Source organism: Cryptomeria japonica, chromosome 4 (assembly GCF_030272615.1).
Source record: "Cryptomeria japonica chromosome 4, Sugi_1.0, whole genome shotgun sequence".
Lineage (NCBI taxonomy): Eukaryota > Viridiplantae > Streptophyta > Pinopsida > Cupressales > Cupressaceae > Cryptomeria > Cryptomeria japonica.
In genome coordinates this window covers 176,026,944-176,044,265 of record NC_081408.1, presented here as the reverse complement: position 1 = coordinate 176,044,265, position 17,322 = coordinate 176,026,944, and the positions used below count along the sequence as shown (strand labels likewise).

Sequence of the window (17,322 nt, the reverse complement as noted above, 5' to 3'; positions counted from 1 at the left end):
CGAAGTTTGTGCCATCTCCCATGAGTCAGGTACATTGAATCTGGACACGCTGAGGTGGACCAACCCGACTGGATGAGTGATGACTGGGATGCCACCTTGTCCGACACTTGGTTGATGTTCAATTTGGTGATGTTTAGAAGCTAACTTTAATTAACTCTTCTGAAACTATTGGCTTCTTCAACGGACCCTTGCTTTAACCTCGTTTGTCTTTGATGTGTAGGATGGATGGTGTACCTTTCCTTCAAATGTTGGACTGGAAGAGGTCGTCCTTGATGATGCTGGGCTGGAGAAGGCCGTCCTTGATGATGCTGGATTGGAGAAGGTCATCCTTATCCGGGCCTGGTCTTCTTTCATCTTTCCTTCAAATGCTGGACTGGAAGAGGTCGTCCTTGATGATGCTGGGCTGGAGAAGGCCGTCCTTGATGATGCTGGACTGGAGAAGGTCGTTCTTATCCTGGCCTGGTCTTCTTTCATCTGCCAAAACAAACCAAAAGATGATTAAGGACACATGATAAATTCATTTCAACATAGCATTTTCAACTTAAATCATCAACAAAAAGATATTAACATGAAACTTGCCCAAGATTTTCTCTAGGAACAGACCCTATAAGAATTTCGCCCTGGACCCTTTGGAAGGGTCAGGAGCGAAATTCCAACTTTAGCTCAAAATTCACGTTTTTGAAGGTCAAACATCCTTCCAAGGCATTCCAAATAGCTTTTCTCACCCTAGTCCAGGCTTGACTTAGCACAAAATTTGAAGAAAAGGATGGTTTTAGTGTTTTTCGCTCTGGACCCTTTGGAAGGGTCAGGAGCGAAATTCCAATTTTAGGGCTATTTTTCCATCCTTTCAACTTCAAATCACCTCCAAGGCATAGAACATCTTGTCTCACTCCTCTCCGGGGTATAAAAACCAAAATCTTGTCTTGAATTGCAAGGAAAAAGGTGAATCTTAGAAATTTCACTCTGGACCCTTTGGAAGGGTCAGGAGCGAAATTTTCATTAGGCTTTAAAATTTGCATTCTTGGCAACCAAAATCCACTATAAGGCAATCCAAATGCCTTCTCTCATGCTTGTCCAAGCTTGGCTTTGCTCAAAATTTGGAAGAAAAGATGATTTTAAGGATTTTCGCTCTAGACCCTTTGGAAGGGTCAGGAGCGAAAATCATTTTTAGGCTCAATTCCTTCATCTTTCATGGTTTCTAGCAACTCAAAGTCACTCTTAGGGGTAACTTTCTCTTGATTTTACCTTATCCCACACTTGATCTAGCAAAACTTGATAGCAAAAAGAGGTTTTGAGAAAATTTGCTCTGGACCCTTTGGAAAGGTCAGGAGCGAAATTTTCATTCTTGACCAAAAATCATTATTTTTTCAACTTGAAACTTCTTTACAAGGTAGAATTTCATCCTTCATCGACCTAGGAACAAGGTTTTAAGCCCAAGAAAGGTCAAAAAGATATGCTTGTAAGGAATTTCGCTCTGGACCCTTTGGAAGGGTCAGGGGCGAAATTTCCTTTCCAAGCTAAAATCCTTCATTTTCACAACTTCCAAACACTCTCAAAGGCAAGATCATGTCCATTTCCCCTTTCAACATGCTTTGGACATCACAATTTGGTCAAATAGGGAAGGAAATGAGGTCTAGGAGGATTTTCGCTCTGGACCCTTTGGAAGGGTCAGGGGCGAAAATCATGATTTGGGCTTGATTCTTCTTTTTTCCAACTCAAAATCACCTCAAGAGGTAACTAAACATCATCCTTCACCCAAGGGATAAGGTCTTAAGCCAAAACAAGGTCAAAAGAATAGGTTTGCAAGGAATTTCGCTCTGGACCCTTTGGAAGGGTCAGGAGCGAATTCACCTTCTAGGCTAGAATCCTTCATCTTTTCAAGGCTTTCGAACATTTCCAAAGTCCAAACATGTCCACACTTCCCTTCAAGATGCCTTGCAACTCAAAATTTGGTCAAACTAGGGAGGAAATGAGCCTTAGGAGGATTTTCGCTCTGGACCCTGTGGAAGGGTCAGGAGCGAAAATCTCATTCTAGGCTAGATTACTCACTTTTCAAATTTCAAACCACTTCAAGAAGCAAACTTAGATCATTTTCCACTTGAGGAAGAAGGTTTCAAGGTCAAACAAGGTAGCAAATGAAGTTTATGATGAATTTCGCTCTGGACCCTTTGGAAGGGTCAGGAGCAAAATTCCTATTTTGGACAAGATCCTCACTTTTCAAAACACTTCTCAAGGCAAGAACACATCAAGACTCACACACAAAGCCTAATAAACCAGCTCCCATCCAAAACAAGGAAGGAAAATGAGAGTTATAAGGATTTTTGCTTTGGACCCTTTGGAAGGGTCAGGAGCGAAATCCCTCTCCCAAGCTAGAATCCATCATCCCAAGGTCTAAAATCTCCTCTCCAAGGCAAAGTTGCATCAAACCTTCTCAATTATGTCTCAAAGGTCTACAAACTTGGTCAAGCTAAGGAGAAAAATAGAGGAAATAAGAATTTCGCTTTGGACCCTTTGGAAGGGTCAGGAGTGAAATTCACCTTAGGCCATGATCCTGACCTCATTTTTTTTGCATTTCTTCATTCAAACAAGTGCTTTTGCCTTCATTCAAGCCTGGGAATGCATTAGTTCTAGGTTTTGGTCAAAGTAGAATGTCTTATGGAGAATTTCGCTCTGGACCCTTTAGAAGGGTCAGGAACGAAATTCGCTTTGGACCCTTTGGAAGGGTCAGGAGTGAAATTTGACATTTTGGACTCTCCGTTAGGATCATTTTATGGAATATAACATTTAAGTATAAGTTTAAGTTATATTCCATATATACTTTCAGGATGTTTGAGAGTGGTTTCCGACCTCCAAGAGTTATATTGCAAAATCTAGTTTTTGGAGGATTCTTCAGTTTTCCAGACTTAGTCAAATTTCAGGATCAGGACATTCCAGACAGCCAAATTTCAGGATCAGGACATTCCAGACAGTCAAATTTCAGGGCATTTGAAGATCAGGATGACATTTCAGACTTCATCACTCACCAACTCGACGTAGCTCGGACCTTCAAGAACGATACACACTCACAAAGCAAGACACAATTAGCAACGAGAGCAAAACCAGGCCCTAAGGAAGACTCTCAAAGAAACCCTAATTCTGGGGCCCTATGGACTCACCCTGGCTCAAGCAAAGCCTACCATCCTATTGATCCCCTGGCGACACTCAAAATGCAAAGGCTAACAGACAAACCCTAAACACCTAGAAAGCAAAAAAGTAGGGGTCCCCATTTGCAATGGGGTGATGTGTGAATACGTCACAACACATACATATCAAACTCATTTCCAGGCCAAGAGCATTTGCAGATCCATGCGAGTATCTTGGGATTGTGGTTGTGTTTCAAGAGTTAACAAACAGACCGGTCCTGAAGCAAACAGCAAGAATCTCTTGTGATTTGGATCAAAATTAAGACTATCATATTGTAAATTCAGTCTAAGCAGCTGAGTTCATGGGTCAAGCAACAGTGAAGTGCCTAGGATTAGCGCTAGTGCAGACAAAGGACATCAATCTATCTTAACCGCCACTCTCTCAATTATTGCCACAGAATTTAAACAGACTCTCTTGAAATCTGCGAGTGCACACCAAATTTTACAGTAAGGCAGACTTCTTTTATACTTGTCTAAGCCTGGGCCAAAAACCTAATTCTAATTTGAACCTCATTAAATCTGTTAATATATTCAAGGACTTCTGATCCTGTTTTCCTAAGTTGGGTCTGTGTGTTGAAGAGTGAGTTGTTTAAAGGAGATTATTCATTAGTATTACATTTGGATGCTATTGTTTCTTTTACGCATGCATTTGTTGTAAAATTAAATAAATAACTTGCATAAACTAAAGTTGTAAACAACCCTCAGGTTAGACAACTAAATCAGGGATACAACAGTGGTATCAAAGCCTTTAATCCTGCCGGCCTGTAGGGTATTGCTAACATCTCGAGGCTCCTGAAAGGGTAATTCGATATATTACAAAGGAGATGAAAACTCCTTAAATAGAAATTACAAGCAAAGTTTCTAAAATAGAAATGAAAGTCGTAAAGGAAAGTTTCTAAATACTAACAAACAAACATGACCATTATAGCAATATTACAATATTACTTTATGGTCATCCTACTAACTACACCAAGTTGCCCCCTAAATTTTACAAAGTCGTCTTGTCTTAGAGACTTGGTTAGAATGTCTACAGTATGATCCTCAGCTGGAACATATTGCAACATCACAGATCCATCTTCAACAAGGTGTTGTATGAAGTGACAATACTTGCTTTGCACGCTCGTGACTGTATTCTTGGCAAGCTTTAGCACCCCTTGGTTGTCATAGAACAAGGGTGAAGGCCCTGCTTGAGACATTTCATGTTAGAAAGCATCTTCTGAAGCCAAATTGCCCTTTAACAGTTCCCCAATACTTTGTTTTTGTCAAGGAAAGAGCTACTGCTTGTTGCTTCTTACTAGTCCATGTGACTGCATCCATGCCAAGATTGAAGACATACCCAGAAGTAGACTCTCTATCATCAACAAAACCTGCCCAATTTGAATCTATAAAACCAATTAACCGAGAATCTTTGCTTCTGCTTTACAAAATGCCAAAGTTAGGTGCCCCTTTCACATATCTCAGTACACGCTTTGCTGCAACCCAATGTTCTTCCTTAGGGGCTTTCATGAAGTGAGAGATGTAACTCACCACATAACTTAGATCAGGTCTAGTGGTTGTAAGATAGATGAGGCTGCCAACCAGTTACCTAAGCCTTTCACCACTGGTGAGTCTAATTTGGCTGATAGTTTCAGCCCTTTCACCATAGGTGTAGATGAGATTTTATACTTTGCCATCCTGAACTTATCCAACAAACTTCTGGAATACTTCGATTGAGAAACGAACAACTGCCACCTGTATGCCAAACCTCTACATCGAGACGCTAATGTAGAAGATCCAAGTCAGTCATATCAAAACACTGACACAAATTCAATCTGATTTGCTCAAGCAAATGTGCCTCACTACTAGTAATGATGATATCATCCACATAGATGACAAGAAGAGACGTCATTACCAATGCTCTTGACATACAAGTTGGAATCTGAAGAACTTCTCCAAAAGCCCTATGCATCCAAATACTTGTCAACCTTGATGTACTGTGTCTTGGGGGCCTGCTTTAGGCCATAAAGAGCCTTCACTAGTTTGCATACTTGGTGCTCTTTGCCTGCAACATTGAAACCTTGAGGCTATGTCATGCATATCTCTTCTTCCAAATCACCATTGAGGAAGGCACTCTTCATGCCCATTTGATGGACTTTCTAGCCATTTTGTGTTGCAATGGCTAGTACGAACCAAATGGTGCTCATCTTTGTTTTAGGAGCAAAGGTCTCTTCATAGTCAATGCTTTCTCTCTACGAGAACCTCTTAGCCACCAATTGAGCTTTGTATTTATAAAGAGTTCCATTAGCTTTGTATTTCACTTTGTAGACCCATTTGTAGCCAATGGGTTTCTTCCTTGATAGAAGATTTGACAGAACACAAGTTTTGTTCTTCAAAAGACTATGATGCTTAGATTCCATACCCTTTTTCCATTTAGGTTTACCTTTCGCCTTTTAATAATCTTAGGGCTCATAAACACTCTGAATGTTGGCCACAAGAGCAAAATTGACAGTTTTCTTCTTGCTCTTGCCTTTGAATGATCTACCCTCAACAAGCTCATTATCTTGAACATCACCGATGAGCTTTTCCCACCATTTAGGCCGAAGAGTAGAAACTGTTGGTATTTTGAGTTTGTTGGCATTTTGCATAGAGATTGCATTAATGATATGTTGTCATTGATGTCAATTGAACCGGTAATGGTATTGAGAAGTTGAGACCATGCAACTTGTTGAAATGACACATTAATTCACCATAGCTTCAATGAAATCATATGCTCTTCACAACAAGATTTTGCCAACAATCTTTGCCTTATTCTAATCTAACTTCTACTCTAGCTTCTATCTGTTATTATTGAACTATTAACTTGCTATTAACCTTTACAAATGAAGAGAGTGAGCCTTATATAATGCTCTCTTTACAATGACTCGCCAAGATCAAATCCACATCAATGGCCAAGATTACAAGATGAAAACCCTAATTAGGGTTTGTTACAACAACTCCTTCTGGCCAACATGTGATTTGAACACATGTCCATCTTGATTTCTAACCAATGAGAATTGAGGTTAGGTATCTCGACTTTTGTGTCTCCATGGGTGAATCAGGTACATTGCATCTAGACACGCTGACATGGAACCCTTTGATTGGTTGAGTGATGACAAGGATGGCACCTCAATTTGCTTGCACTTGGTAGATTTGATACTCAACATTACAAGCAAGTGTTGATGCGTCAAGCAATATCTCTTGATACTCAACATCTCAAGCTTGCTCAACGTGGTGATGATGATGGGAAGCATTGTCATGGTCAAGTCTATCCTCTATCTTTGCTTGCTTATCTTGCCTTGAGATGATTGTATGCTCTCTCCTTCATATTTTGGCGTCTTAACTTCATCATGTCGCCATGATGTAATGAAAGCTTTTGAATATCTTGAAGTCTTTCTTGTGTAGTCACTTCCTTGGTATCCTTGTGCTTGCTTTGATCTCTGCTTAGCATGACTCGAACTTGGTCTTGATGTTGAACTACCTTCCTTGGAATGCTGTTCTGATGTCAACAATGAGACCTACCCTTTTGATTCCCTCCTTCATCACCTACAAAACAAACACTAAGGCATCAAATACATATAATTTATACTTAATTTCACCTACTTTTCTCCATGTATGCCCTGATCTGTCTGATTTTTATGTCCACTTTTACCCTTTAAGTCTGGTTCTGCTTACTTCATGTCTGATTTAGTGTTTGATCGCTGATGTTAAGGTTGAACTCGCTGTCCAGAAAGCTTTCCTTGCTGATGTTGATTGTAGACAGGGTTCGCTGATGCTAAAGATGAATGGATGAATCTATCTTGCTTTAGTTAAATTTGCTGCACTAAAGTCGCTGCTCTGCACATGAAGGATTAATTTGTTTTGTCTCTCTTTCTTTTTGATCAAATGAAATGATCAAAATGCCCCTTTATAGGTGCCTAATGAAGGGGTGCATCTCTTCCCTTAAAGCCGACTTGATTACATTGTACAAAGTTCTTTTGTTCATTCCCTAGGAGGCCGACTTAGCTCTTTCATCAATCATTTTGCATGGAGACTAAATTTTGGGCACCACCTTCACTTCAATTGACTTCCTCCTTGGGATAGGCGCTGACATTTCCTCTTATTTTACTGTGGCTGAATATGATCATAGGAAGAATTTCATGGTTTCTAGGAGGCAATGGAAATTTTTCGGACTTCTTGGGGAGCAAAGGAAGTTTTGCAGACTTCTAGGAGAGCAAAAGAAGAAATTCGGAGTTCTTGGAAGGCAAAGGAAGTTTTTTGGACTTTTTGGAGAGCAAAGGAAGTTGACTTCTTGAAGAGAAAAGGAAGAAATTCGGACTTCTTGTAAGGCAAAGGAAGTTTTTCGGACTTTTTGGAGAGCAAAGGAAGTTGACTTCTTGGAGAGCAAAGGAAGAAATTCGGACTTCTTGGAAGGCAAGGAAGTTTTTTGGACTTTTGAGGGGTCAAAGGAAGTTTCCTATACTTAGTCGAATTTCATCCAACTAACTTGCCTCTTCAAACTTCCTTGCGTACTATGCTCAAATTGACATTTCATCTCAGATTTTTTGCCACTTCAAAGATGATGATCAAATGGAGCAATCATCCAAATCATTTATCTCCTAAGCCATGAGAGTAATTTGACCTCATTCCAACCTAAGAAGGGAGAAATAACCCTATCACTGCCTAGCCACCTGAGAAAGTGCACTTCTTCAAACAAAAGGCTAATAGAAAAAGACTACCACTATCCTAGAAAGCAGAAAAAGTGGGGGTCACAACAGGCTAGATCTAGGGTCGACTTGGTAGGATGACAATGCAGTGTTGAGATGTCTCGAGAATATCCCGAATTTTAAAATTGCATCAGACCTTTGTTGACACATGTCCCTTGGCTTGTATGTGGCCAAAACGGTTGCTTCCGCCCATGTTGAGCAACAAAACCCTTCATTCTTCCTCATTTTTGAAAGAACTCACTCTTGGCGCTCTTGCTTTGATAATCTAAGTGAAGTTTTGCCGAAATACACACTCGATATTGCAACAACTTAGTCTTGTCTCAAACATGATCATGTTATCTCAAGAGAAGGATCTCAGCTGTGTAACGCTCTTCTTTCTTATCTATTGCTATCTTGTTTATCAAGTTTCTGAATGTATCTATAATCTAGGTGCATTTAGTTTATTTTATCAATTTATCTCTTGTAATAGGGGTTTGCCTCCATCAAGAGGGGTTTGTTTCTATTACGTTATCTATTATCATTTTATCCAAATCTATCTATTCTTTTGATTTTGGTGATAACAAAATTTTGATTTTTGTAGCACTCAAACTTTTGTGTTGGACACTGTAGTTTTTCATTGAGCATTGGGGGCATCGTTCGTGCTTGCTTGATTGACCTTTGTAGCCTCTACAGTATCCTTTTTCTAGGGTAATTAATGCATTTAATGCATTGCACGGATTTAATGAACATATCTATTTGAACTACTTTAGTATACTTGATCCCTTGAGTTGATTAGTCTACTAAAGTGGGGGCAAAATGTAGTGTTGCAAATTGCACTTAGTGCATTTATTACACTTTTGCATTGAGCCTAGTGCATTTATTAGGAGATTTCATGATTGGAATTTTACCATTCTGACACCATGAATCCTAAACATGAAGTAGCGTTAGCCACCCTTGGTCTAGATTTAGGGTTAACTTGGTGGGATGACAACACGATGCGCAGACGTCTGCACGACGCAAAAATGTCCGGAGAGTAGCTTGAATTTAAACAAGCATTTTCCGCATCAGACCTTTGCTGACATGTGTCCCTTGGCTAGTGCATGTCCGAAACGGTCGCTCCCACCCATGCTGAGCAACAAAACCCTTCATTCTTCCTCATTTTTGCAAAAACTCACTCTTGGCTCTCTTGCTTTGATAATCTAAGCGAAGTTCTGCCAAAATACACACTTGATATCACAATAGCTTAGTCTTCTCTCCAAGCACTCGGATTGCTGGGTGTCCTTGACTCCAACTGCCCACATATCTTGCATCTTGGCATTCAACACACAAGATACAAGGGACCTAGGTTGCGACATACAGATCAAACTCATTTCCAGGCCAAGAGCATTATCCAGATCCATGTGAATGTCCTGGGATTGCGGTTGCATTTCAAGGGTTAACAAAACAGACCAGAACCAAACAACAAGAATCTCCTGTGATCCGGATCAAGATTAAGACGATTATATTGTAAATTCAGTGAGCAGTTGAGTTCATGAGGCAAACAACAGTGAAGTGCCTAGTATTAGTGCTAGTGCAGATGAAGGACAGGGATCTATCCTAGCCACCACTGCCTGAAGTATTGCCACAGAATTTAATTTTAAACAAATTCTCTTGAAATCTGTGAGTGGCAGTGCACACCTAACTTTCCAGTAAGGCAGACTTCATTTATATTTGTCTAAGGTTGAGCCAGAAAACTGAATTCTAATTGAATATCATTAAATCTGTTAATATTCAAGGACTTCTGAACTTGTTTATCTGAGTTGAGGTTGTGTGCTGAACATTGAATTGTTTAAGGAGATTATTCGATAGTATTACATTTTGATGCTATTGTTTCTTTTACACATGCATTTGTTGTGAAATCAAATAAATGAATGGTAGAAACTGGAGATATAACAACTGTAGGGTTTGACAACTAATCCAGGGATACTAAATACAAAGGCAGTTATGCGTATTTGATAAGTGTAAGAGAATATTCTGTTGAAGCCAAAAGCTTCAAGAAATGCAACGAACTCTTTTTGCCCAATGTTATCCTAACATTCCCCTAGATGGGGATAAGTTTTAGTTAAAATATAAAGGTATCTTTGGGACAGTTTGAGGGGAAACCAATATTTTTTTTAAAGCCAAGTTTGGAAAAATTTAGTGTCACCTATGATAAATGAAAGCAGCCATGAGAATCTTTGGGTGGCATATATTGTGCAATATTATAAGATAATGCGTTAAACTCAATTGCATTTGATCCTAATAGTATGGGCACATTGTAAATATTTCTCAAGTTATTAGACTTAGATACTTATAGACAATCGTAGATTTGTTAGGCTAGTTATTTCTTTCGAGTTTTCTATTTGCATTAGAGATCATATATGCATACTTAATTTGGATTGCATATACATAATAGATAAGTGAGACAACATTTATCATGTATAGATAATAGAGCATCCCAATGACCTCAGTATCATTTTAGATAAAGGGCTGTCTACTTTGTTTCAGTGTCAAAGGTTTTTTTCTTGAATACATTTTGGGCCATGGAGGCAAGTGCACATTAATACTTTTTTCATACCACCATAGGTTCATTTACCTTGGGTGTTAGGAGAGGTTCTAGTGGGGGTGCTTAGTTTAGTTGTCTAAAACGATCTCCTCAGTGCTGGATACTCTTCTATGAGAGTATCTCCAGGTCTTGCCTTGGAGCTTTTAAATTGATTGATGATGAGTTGTTGGTTCTTCCAGCTGGAGCCTTTTCATAGATATGTGATAATACTGCGCTGTGAATTTTTGTTTTGCTTTGATCTTCACTTGCTTTCTACTTTACTGAGTGTGCTTCTTGCCCTAGGGATCTTTCTTCTTGTACTTGATTTCTATGGTTCTATATTTAACTGCTTTAGGGTTACCTGCTCATATTATTTTTTGATTTCTTTAGCTCTAAATGTTTAATGTTTACATTATTCTTTCATAAACCATGTAAATTGCTATATGTTGGAGACTTGGAGTTGATTGACCCATTTTTTAATCAGATGTGGACATTAATATAATTTCCTTTTTATTTCTTAATAAGACCTATATTGAAATTTATAAAGTTTGAGCCACTAAAATCATGCATATTTTCTTTCAAGAATACAAAAATGTTTTCTGGGTAAAATCTGGGTGGTTTTTTCCCTATTTTTTAATCTTGTTTTTAATTTTTGGAATGATGCTAACATTCTATGTTTGATTATTGAATGATTCAAAAACAATAATGCAACAAATTGACTGGTTCAACCTATTTCTATGTCTTACAAACCAACTTGTGCTTGTTTTTACAATGAAAATCAACAGTTGCAGTGTTTTCAAAGGCTTGCATTTGAAACTAAATAATACAAATGGTACATTTTCATGTATTGGTCTTCTAACCTACATTCTTATGACTTATATCTTTTGAAGGATAGCATTGGAGTTTGTCCAGGGACTTGGATATTGTAATGCTAAATTGTATAAACTTGTGGGGCAATGGGCACATGATTCCACGTGGCCCCTTGAGGGAATCTCTTAAAGAGTTGAGGTGGGCAGATTTGATAGTCCTACATCATGCAGATTTGGTATGTACATATTTGAAGTTAGCAAGAATTTAATTTTTTGTTATGTTTTAATATTAGCATACTTTTGATCCTACTCATCCTTGTTCCTTTGGAGCAATATGATGTATAATCTACAATCCTAGGCCTTTACTCAATGTGCCTGAATATTGTTTGCTATTCTTACAAAATTGGGAAACCACTTTAATTTCAATCAATGTGATTTGGCTATGTTATTTCTCTTTTTAAAAAGGGAGCATTTAGAAGTGTGGCAATGATACTAAGGTGGCTCCTTAAAACATCGTGTTAGTGTAAATAGTCATTTCATAATTATTTATTTAATATCACTTTCTAGGTTGACCTATTCACATTGTTGAAGACTTCACTTAGGGGCTTTTAGGGTTTTGTTTCACCTCATGTGGTTGAGACATGTGTCCTCACTTTGTGAGACACCTATTTACACGCTTGCTACTTGCTCACACACTTGTCAAGTGAGCTCACAAGTGTTCCATATTTTGAGGGGTAGCTAGCCATTTACTACTATCTTCTCACCTTCTCATCCTTGCCTATATAAGCAAGATCACTATGTACATTACGCATTCTCATTATATGATAGATATAATTTTTGTTTCTTGTGTTTCACTAAGTAGAAGGTTATATTGTGCATCTGATTTTGGCTAATTCTGACACATTGAACTACCAAAATAATTTGTTTGGCTATATGATATATTTTATTGTTTATTAGATGAATGCTCATATTAATATTGATTGACAAATATTGGAATGATACTTTATAGTGGATTGAACAAGCATTGGTGTCTGCTCTGTATTTCCATCTTCAGGTTTATCTGCTCCTTGTTTCCCAAACCTTAAGAGGTCTCCCTTAGCATGGTTTTTTGTATTCACACTTGCATAATATGGTTGGGCTTTACCCTCTTTATGATTCTCTCTTCTAGTCATGGTTTCATTACTTCAATGTTGTATTTCTTGGTCAATTCTCCGATTTCTAGAATGATCTCTATGGTATCACAATGTCTATGGTTAGTGCCAAAATTGAAAGGAAGCAGAGGTGCATAATATGCTTCCTACACTAATCTATGACGAGATTTTTGCAAAAATTAAATCAATCAAACAATCACAAGGAGATAAACACCAAAGCAATATACCATAACATAGCGACTTACATGTGGAAATCCCCATGCTACAAAGCATCTCAATGTATTATCCAGTAATCAATGGTTACAATATACTTGTAGAGTTTAGGTCTTTATAGTGTTAATTCTTGTAACGTCGGTCGTGCAATTTCATGATTCCGATGCATAAATTTGATTACATGTTAACATATATAATAATAGATTAACTATTAGTATATATGTTAACAAATAATGAATAAGTCAAAATTGAATTATTGTGTTTGCCACCGGTTACACCGTTTCATGTTATCGGGTTGTGATTAAGCGATTCTTAATAAATCGCGCTCCTCACGATCGGTCAAGTAAATGATCCTTAATGCTTGTTAAACATGCTGTGGTGAGTGGTACATAGGGAAGAGATGTGTCTTCCCATGTGGGAAGACATATCTGTTCACTACGTAACCCCTCATTCACATATATAACATGCACACAATGAGGAGGATGATGACACCGAAATCAATAGGTGTTGTGCATCCTTCAATTCACACTACAACAATTCAAATACAACTTTCAGGTTATATCTCCATCTCTTCTATCTTCTTGATCACAAAATTTGAATAAACAGAACATGGTATCAGAGCGAAGTTAAGGAAGATCAAATTAAATTCTGTAACGATCTTATAGACTTTCACCCGGCCCTTAGTAGATCACATTCCTATAATCCTAATGGCAACCGGAGTTAGGTTTGAAGATCGATTAGATGGAGCATCAAATTTTGTATCTTGGAAATTCAAGATCATGCTTGTTTTGAAAGAAAATAAAATTGACTCCCATGTCAAAAGTGAAATTCCTGAACCCTCTGATGATGCAGAGAAAATTCAGTGGAGCAAGGACAATGAGAAGGCTCTTAAGATAATTGTGGATTCCATTGAGAGACCACATTGTGCCAGTTATTTCTAAATATGAGACGGCTTTTCAGATGTTCAAAGCCCTAGCTGACATTTATGAAATCAACAACACTAGTAGGGCTCTCACCTTAAAGAATCAACTACACCATATAAAGATGAATAAAGGAGAGACAATTACATCCTATTTCTTGAGGATCACTGAGTTTAGGGATCAACTATCCACTATTGGACATCTAATAGACAACAAAGAACTTGCTATGATGGCCCTAAATGGACTTCCTACCTCATGGGAATCGTTCATTCAAGGAATCAGTGCTCGTTCTAAATTTCCTAAGTTTGATAGATTGAAAACTGATTGCATTCAAGAGGAATCTCGGCTTGTCACAAGAGGAATAAAACAAAACAATGGTAATGAAGACATTCAAGTTCTAAACTCTAATTCCCACAAGAAAGGAAAGAAGAAGAACTTTAAGAGAAAGAGGGACAACGACTCAAATGGAAAGAGGTCTTGAAAGAAGAAGAGAGACATTTCTGAAGTACAATGTTTCAGATGTGACCAATATGGGCACTATGCAATGAAGTGTCCAGACAGGATCAAGCAACAGGCTTCAATGGTAGAAATTAAGAAAGGGAGTGATTCTGAGAAACTAGTCTTCTACTCAGCCCTCTCTAGTCAAGTCATCTCCAGTTCCAACACATGGGTGATTGACAGCAGATCATCTCGACACATCATTGGATTTCGTGAGCACCTAGATACACTTGTAGAAAATTCAAATGAAGAAGTGACAATCGGTGATGACTCAAATTATCTGGTTATGGGAATAGGAACTTGCAATATCAACCTAAAGTCAGGCATATCCCTACAGCTGAGTGGAGTTCTATTTGTACCTGGTATAAAGAGAAACCTTGTCTCAGTTTTTGCACTTGAAGATAAGGGTTACAGATTAACCTTTATGAAAGGAAAGGTACTTGCTTGGCCAAAGAACTCCACCATCAAGAAAGCCCACACCATTGGAGTAAGACAAGGGAGCCTCTACAGACTTTGCACCACTCCACCTCAAGCCTTGACTCATGAGACTCTAGATTCAAATGAACTTTGGCACAAAAGATTAGGGCACCTTCATTTTCATGCCCTACCTAAGATAGAGAAGATGGTGATTGGTTTACCCAAGCTAAGTCAAAATTTTGAAGGAGCCTGCAAGGGGTGTGCCTTGGGAAAGAATACTAAAGGGTCTTTCAATTCTAGCAACAGTAAATCCAAAAATGTATTAGAATTAGTTCATTCTGATTTATGTGAACCCATGTCTATACCCTCCTTAGGGGGATTTTTATATTATGTAATATTTGTAGATGATTATTCTAGGAAGACTTGGATATATTTTCTGAGGTACAAAGAGTCTGAAGAAATCCTTTCTAAATTCAAGGAATTCAAAGCTCTTGCAGAAAACATGACAGGTAAGAAAATCATAACCTTAAGAACAGACAATGGGGGGAATACACTTCTGATATATTTAAAAATTATTGTATAAATGCTGGGATTAAGAGGGAGTTAACTGTACCTTATAACCCACAACAAAATGGGGTAGCTGAAAGAAAGAATAGGACTATAGTAGAAGCTGCAAGGGCTATGTTGTTTGACCAAAATATAGAAACCTCATTTTGGGCTGAAGCATCTAGGACAGCTGTGTACATTCAAAATAGATGTCCTCATTCTCTTCTTGATAATAAAACCCCTGAAGAAGCCTTTACTGGTAACAAACTTGACATAAGTCATCTCCGGATCTTTGGGTGTCCAGTCTATATTCATGTCCCCAAAGAAAAGAGATCAAAGTTAGAACCTTCTGGAAAGAAAGGGGTATTTGTTGGGTACAGTGAAACCTCTAAGGCTTACAGAGTATACATACTTGGTCAAAGGCAAATTGAACTAAGCAGAGATGTCATCTTTGAAGAAGACATATCATTTAGGAAGTCCAAAAGCTCTAATGAATTAGAACACCAAGATCCTCCTACAAGCATGGATGAGGATTCCACCCTGGAGATTCAGAGGGAGACCTCTGAAAACACTGAGCATGAAGTTCAAGACTTACCTTTAGAAGAACATTATCCTGAAACTGGGAAGAGACCACTTTGGGCTAAAAAGATGCTTCAAGAAGCTGAAAATTATGCTGCTCCAAAGGGGACCTTCAAAGAAAGTAAGAGACCTAACCTATTTTCCAATTATACTGCCTTGATGAGTGAGATCATTGATGCAAAACCTTCCTGTGTTGGAGATGCTCTCAAGCATCAAGTTTGGAAAGATGCTATGTCAGAAGAGTATCAGTCAATTCTGAAAAATGATGTCTGAGATATTGTGCCTAGGCCTAAAGGCAAATCTGTGGTATCTTCTAAATGGCTCTTCAAAATCAAACATGCAGCAGATGGCAGCATTGAGAAGCACAAAGAAAGGTTCGTTGCCAGAAAAAACTCACAGAAAGAAGGTATTGACTATGAAGAGACATTTGCTCCTATTGCCAGATACACTTCTGTCCGAGCAGTTTTGGCTATTGCAGCATCTAAAGGATGGAAAGTCCATCAAATGGATGTTAAGATTGCTTTTCTGAATGGTAAGATTGAAGAAGAAGTTTATTTGGAGCAACTTGAAGGTTTTGTGGTTTATAAGGCTGAATCACATGTCTGTAGCTTAAAGAAAGCTCTATATGGACTAAAACAGGTCCCCAAAGCATGGTATGAAAGAATTGATCACTATCTCTTGGAATTAGGGTTTTACAAGAATGAAGCAGATCCAAATCTCTACTACAAGGTAATCAATGGTGAATTATTAATTCTTATTCTTTATGTTGATGATCTACTAATCACAAGAGAGGATAATTGTATTTCTCGATGTAAGAAAGAATTAGCCTCTGAGTTTGATATGAAAGATTTAGGAATTCTTCACTACTTCCTTGGATTGGAAATTTGGCAACAGGCAGATGGTATAATCCTTAATCAAGGAAAATACACCATTGATATACTCAAGAGATTTGGAATGATGGATTGTAGATCCATGACCACACCTATGGAGACAAATCTGCACAAGCTAAGGAAGTAGCTGCAGAATTAGAGTTTGTAGATCCTACCCTCTACAGACAGATTATTGGATCTCTGATGTATTTGGTAAACACAAGACCTGATATATGTTATGCTGTTAATGCACTAAGTCAATTCATGTGTGAACCTCGGGAAATACATTTTGTTGCTGCAAAGCATATTCTGAGATATCTTCGAGGAACTATTGGTTTTGGTTTGAAATATAAACATGTAGACCTTGACCTACATGGATTCACTGACTTTGATTGGGCTGGAAGCATAGTTGACAGGAAAAGCACATCAGGATGTTGCTACAGTTTAGGATCAGGAATGATCTCATGGATATGTAGAAAACAGTCTTCAGTTGCTCAAAGTTCTACAGAAGTTGAATACATTGCAGCCTCCATGGGAGCAAGAGAAGCAGTATGGCTCTGGAAATTGCTTGTAGGATTGTTTGGTCAGCCCTTAAATCCTACTGTCATCTATTGTGACAATCAGAGTTGCATCAAGCTTTCAATGAATCCAGTATTTCATGACAGGTCTAAACACATTGAGATTCCTTATCACTATGTTCGAGATATGGTGGAAAGGAATGTGATCCGACTGAAATATATTAGTACAGGTGATCAGATTGCAGACATTCTTACCAAGCCTCTCTCCAGGATCAAGATTGAACACTTTAGAGATAAACTTGGTATGGTTGAAAATGTTATTTAATTTTGAGATAGAGTCTCTCATTTATTCTGATA

The 17,322-nt window shown here is 38.2% G+C and overlaps 1 protein-coding gene across 2 annotated transcripts in view; it reads left to right on the top strand.

Annotated features, from left to right (window-relative positions):
- LOC131032064 (probable tetraacyldisaccharide 4'-kinase, mitochondrial) overlaps positions 1 to 17,322 on the top strand; it is an 85,331-nt gene that overhangs the window by 23,373 nt on the left and 44,636 nt on the right. For both annotated transcript variants that reach the window (XM_057962987.2, XM_057962986.2), the window contains exon 4: positions 11,341 to 11,490. In XM_057962987.2, coding sequence (XP_057818970.2) covers positions 11,341 to 11,490 — 150 coding nt within the window. The remainder of the gene's footprint in view (positions 1 to 11,340; positions 11,491 to 17,322) is intronic.